Raw genomic sequence first — 5,611 nt, forward strand, 5'->3', positions numbered from 1 at the left:
TGAATAGTTAAGTTGCTGTAATGTGATTTAAAGATTAAATGCATTACTTGATTTATTCTTGAATAACTTTGATGTTGTTGAAAATGAATTGTTGTGATGAAATTATAATGCTGTTGTGATCTGATTATGCTACTGCTGTTATTTAACTAAGTTGCATGAGTCATTATAAGATGAATAAGATGTTGTTGAGCTCCAAATTATTGGATGCATATTGAGATGTTGATTAAGATTGTTTTAGATTGATTGAGTTCATGCATTAGCATTCATATATTGGGGGCTCATGCCCTGGAGCTTAGTCCTCACCACGATGGAGCATCTGCTCAAATAAATGTTGGGGGCTTATGCCCTGAAAGTATATTAATACTAAACTGTTGGGGGCTCATGCCCTGATTGGTACCACATGCATATAAGAGGTTTAGATTTGCATTGTCGCATTTGTCGAGTCAAAAGATGTTATGTTATTGATGATGATTGAAATGATGTGATTACTTGATAATTGTTTATTAAAGATGCAATGATGCTTAAGATTATTTATGTTGTTAATTATGATTTGAAATTATATTGATTAATATTATTGTGTTATGAAATCTCACCCCTTCTGCTTGAAAATGTTGCTCTTCGTATGAGTAACTTGCAGGTGATCGTGCTTAGTGTGCAGTTTGCTGTCGTGAGTGGCCTTGCCTCACTGTGTCGTCTAGGTCGCTCTGATACGTAACGGGATGGGGTTTTATGATATGCATGCTTCATTCTCTTACGTGAACAATTATGACATTTTATGAAGTTGTTTAACTGTTTAAGATATTTTGATGGGGCCTACGTTCCAAAATGATTTATGGATTCCGAATTAATTTTCCGCTGCAATGTTTAAGATATTTTGTTGAAAGTTAAATTGTTATTTAACTGATTTTGGTTTATGTTTGAATGTGATATCCCGTTTATGATGTTTACTCTGATAATTGTTTAGAAATTTTCATATTGGGAAAAATGGGGTGTTACAATTGGTATCAGAGCAGGTCGGTCCGTCCGGCCAATTAGAAGTGTCTTGTCGAGTCTTAGTAATATTTGTATTACTATCTTATGTTGTTGTTGCTACTTGTTGTAGAGTATCAGAATGGCTAGAAGGAACGATGCTGCGTTAGCTGCTGCTCTACAAGCTATTGCCCAAGCTGTGGGACAACAACCTAACGCGAATGCTGGTGTGAATGCTGAGACTAGGATGTTGGAAACGTTCATGAGGAATCATCCTCCAACCTTCAAAGGAAGATATGACCCTGATGGAGCCCAGACGTGGCTTAAGGAGATTGAGAGGATTTTCCGTGTGATGCAGTGCACTGAGGTCCAGAAAGTGCGATTCGGTACGCATCAGCTAGCTGAGGAAGCTGATGATTGGTGGGTTAGCCTTCTGCCTAACCTAGAGCAAGACGGTGCTGCTGTGACTTGGGCTGTGTTCAGGAGGGAGTTCCTGAGAAGATACTTTTCGGAAGATGTTCGCGGGAAGAAAGAGATCGAGTTCCTTGATCTGTGACCGAGTATGCTGCCATGTTCGTGGAGTTGGCAAAGTTCTATCCACATTATACTGTTGAGACTGCTGAGTTCTCGAAATGCATCAAGTTCGAGAATGGTGTGAGGCCCGACATTAAGAGGGCGATCAGATACCAATTGATCCGAGTTTTTCTAGATTTAATGAACAGCTGCAGAATCTACGAGGAGGACACCAGAGCTCATTACAAGGTTGTTAATGAGCGGAAGACTAAGGGCCAACATAGTCGCCCTAAGCCATATAGTGCCCCTGCTGATAAGGGCAAACAGAGAATGGTCGAGGAGAGACGGCCTAAGAAGAAGGATGTTCCTGCTGAGATTACCTATTTCAATTGTGGCGAGAAAGGCCACAAGAGCAATGTTTGTCCTGAGGAGGTAAAGAAATGTTTCCGGTGTGGCAAGAAGGGTCACACATTAGCTGAATGCAAGCATGGTGATATCGCGTGTTTCAACTGCAAAGAAGAGGGTCATATTGGTTTCCGATGCAAGCAGCCTAAGAGGGCGCCTACTACAGGTCGATTTTTTGCTCTGGCTGGTACTCAGACAGAGAATGAGGATCGTTTGATCAGAGGTACTTGCTATATTATTAATACTTCTTTAGTTGCTATTATTGATACTGGTGCTACGCATTGTTTTATTGCTTTCGATTGTGTTTCTGCTTTGGGTCTTGATTTGTCTAATATGAATGGAGAGATGGTTGTCGAAACTCCAGCTAAGGGTTCGGTGACTACTTCTCTCGTATGTTTGAGATGTCCTTTGTCTACGTTTGGTCGTGATTTTGAAATGGATTTAGTTTGTCTACCTTTGAGCGGTATGGATGTGATTCTGGGTATGAATTGGTTAGAGTACAACCATGTTCATATCAATTGTTTTAACAAGTGAGTGTATTTCTCTTCCGTCGAAGAGGAAAGTGGTGCAGAGTTCTTATCTACTAAGCAGCTGAAGCAACTGGAACGAGATGGTATTTTGATGTATTCTTTGATGGCTTCTTTATCTATTGAGAATCAAGCGGTAATTGATAAGTTACAAGTGGTATGCGACTTTCCTGAAGTTTTTCCAGATGAAATTCCTGATATGCCTCCATAGAGGGAAGTCGAGTTTTCTATTGATCTTGTTCCTGGAACGAAGCCGGTGTCGATGGCACCTTATCGTATGTCTGCTTCCGAGTTAGCTGAGTTGAAGAAACAGTTAGAAGATTTGCTTGAGAAGAAGTTTGTTAGACCAAGTGTTTCACCTTGGGGAGCGCCGGTTTTGTTAGTAAAGAAGAAAGATGGTAGTATGAGATTGTGTATTGACTATCGTCAGTTGAACAAAGTTACTATCAAGAATAGGTATCCACTTCCGAGAATTGATGATTTGATGGATCAGTTAGTGGGTGCACGTGTTTTCAGCAAAATTGATTTGAGGTCAGGTTATCACCAGATTAAAGTGAAAGATGAAGATATGCAGAAGACAGCTTTCAGAACGCGGTATGATCACTTAGAATATAAAGTTATGCCTTTCGGTGTGACCAATGCACCTGGAGTGTTTATGGAGTATATGAATCGCATCTTCCATGCCTTTTTAGATCGGTTCGTTGTTGTGTTTATCGATGATATTTTGATTTACTCTAAAACTGAAGAAGAACATGGTGAGCATTTGAAGATTGTTTTGCAAGTGTTGAAAGAGAAGAAACTTTATGCTAACTTATCTAAGTGCGAATTCTGGTTGAAAGAAGTAAGTTTTCTTGGCCATGTTATTTCTGGCGATGGTATCGCAGTAGATCCGTCTAAAGTTGAAGCGGTATCGCAATGGGAGACTCCTAAATCAGTTACTGAGATTAGAAGTTTCTGAAGGTGAGAAAAACACAAGAAGGGGGGGTTGAATTGTGTTTTCTTTTTCTCTCTTAAAAATACTTCTTCTGATAAAACTTCAGAAGCAGTTTGAGAATGCTTCTGATGAAATGATCAGAATCAGATATGCAGCGGAAAAGATCAAAGCAGAGAAAAGAAAAGCAAGACACAAGCAGTTATCCTGGTTCCTTCCACAAATCGGAAGTAGTCCAGTCCCCCTTGCACTTCCAAGGAGATTTCACTATAATCACAAAGATTACAAATGCTCAATACTCTCTAAGTATGAGACTTCTCAAAAATGCTCAAGCACACACGCAAGAGTCTTCCAATGCTCAAGCACTAAGCAAGAGTCTTCTAATGCTCAAGCACGCAGGCAAGAGGCTTCTGATCAAACAAAAATACAATGAATTAAGTTTGACTTGAACACTTGATATACAATCAGTGGTGTTCACAATACAATACAATAAAGACTCTAGACTTTTGAATTTCTAAGATGTATCAAATCAGTGCAGAAATTCAGTGTGCTTTGTAGAATCAAATTGACAGAGTTTTGGCGCTTTTTAACTTGTGTATCTCTATCTACTATCTTCAAGTCTTCACTCCTTTATATAGAGGCATGAAAGAGACGTTGAGATAATTAGCACGTCTAAAGACTCGTTTGAAATCCTTTGATCATTCACCAATAATCCTTTGCCTGATTTGGGTGTAGTCCTTTGAAGAATTAGCTTTAAATTCATTCCCATCTTGAAGGCACAAATTCTGCAGGCATAGCTGTTGTCTTGTCTTGTAGCGTGGACAAAACAGAGTAGTGGAGGTAGTGGTTGTACACTTGTACTTTGTCAACTCTGTTAACGAAGGACAAATGCTCAGTGCTATCCAAATGACCGTTGATACCTCCCTTTCAATTCTTCGTTCTTCTTAGATAAGGTTGAAATGAGAAACAACTACTTTGGATCTTCAGTTTGAATATATGGATTAAATGTAGCTTCTGGTGATGATTTTGCTTCTGATGAAAACCTTGCTTCTGATGACCTTCTGCTTCTGATGACGTCATCACTTCAGAAGCACTTCAGCTTCAGAAGCACTATAAGCTTCAGACGCAGTTTTCTTCAGATGCTTAGAATTTCTTTTTCTTTCCATTGTTCTTCCAAGACCTATTGAAATAACTTGACTAGCCTTTGGTCCTGTACACTTGAACAATTATTAGCAATAACCAATTGACAATTTTTAATACCTTGTTATCATCAAAACTCATTAAGGTTCATTGTGAAACACATTTTGTTCCAACAATCTCCCCCTTTTTGATGATGACAAACGATAGTATTTAAAATGTTCAATTGTTGTTGATCTAATTAATTAGTTGACTACTGGGATAGAGGTTTGTAAGCTCCCCCTGAGTCCAATAGATCTTTAAGGTGAGGTTTGTAAGCTCCCCTGAGTTCTATTCTTATTAATTAAATTTCAATAAAAATACTCATAAAATATCAGAAGTATTAAAAAAAAGTTTAGAAGAGGTTCTGAGCAAAGCTCATATCAAAAAGTTAACTTAATCAAGTTATTATAATGGGGCTCAGAGCCTTAAAATACTATACATCTACTCCCCCTTTTGTCATCAACAAAAAGTAAGTAAAGAAAAACAAAAGAAAGAGTATAAGAGCAACAGAAGGATAAACAGATATAGCAATTATTTTCAGAGCAGCAACTTGAAAAATAGCATGATAAATTTTGAATTGATTCAGAAGCAATGATAAACCAGTTAAAGATACATAGGCAAAGTAATTCAATACTTAAAACAAAAATCTAAACAATAAAAAATGGTGTGCAACTAAGGTTTGGATAGCTTAGACACTTGTTCCAATAGGTATTTGATCTGCTCAGACTGCTTCTGAAGTTCTTCATCCTTTGCTCTCAGTCTTCTTCTCAGCTCTTCTTGAATTCTATCAGCTCTTGAGATGTAGACAGCTTCTGGATAGAACGGAGCGTTTGCTAGCAGAGGCACATAATCTAGCTCCTTCACTCTAGCTGCTTCATGCATATCATCCAACATTTTCTTCAGCATTGCAGAGTGAGATGAGACACATTTTGTGCTCAGTTGATCCAGCAGCTCATTAAAATCTTTCTTCAGATCCATCCATTGATCAAGATAGTGAATGGGAGGTACATGAAGTGTTCTAAGAAGAATCAGTGTCTGAATCTCATCACTAAGCCTGATAAGCTGTTCATCTATATACTCAGATTCT

General features: G+C 38.4%; 1 protein-coding gene across 1 annotated transcript; it reads left to right on the forward strand.

Annotated features, from left to right (window-relative positions):
• Positions 1 to 1,683: 1,683 nt before the first annotated feature.
• Positions 1,684 to 2,625, forward strand: LOC120579913 (zinc finger protein GIS2-like). Its single transcript, XM_039832674.1, has 2 exons — positions 1,684 to 2,074; positions 2,591 to 2,625. Exons 1-2 carry the CDS (start codon positions 1,684 to 1,686, stop codon positions 2,623 to 2,625), a joined length of 426 nt encoding a protein of 141 aa, XP_039688608.1.
• The last annotated feature ends 2,986 nt before the right edge of the window (positions 2,626 to 5,611 follow it).

Source organism: Medicago truncatula, chromosome 4, assembly GCF_003473485.1.
Source record: "Medicago truncatula cultivar Jemalong A17 chromosome 4, MtrunA17r5.0-ANR, whole genome shotgun sequence".
Taxonomy (NCBI): domain Eukaryota; kingdom Viridiplantae; phylum Streptophyta; class Magnoliopsida; order Fabales; family Fabaceae; genus Medicago; species Medicago truncatula.

Coding starts and splice junctions, on each gene's coding strand:
- LOC120579913 (XM_039832674.1), top strand. CDS start 1,684: ATGAACAGCTGCAGAATCTACGAGGAGGACACCAGAGCTCATTACAAG. Junction 2,075..2,590: donor TCGATTTTTTGCTCTGGCTG/GTACTCAGACAG, acceptor ACTTTCCTGAAG/TTTTTCCAGATGAAATTCCT.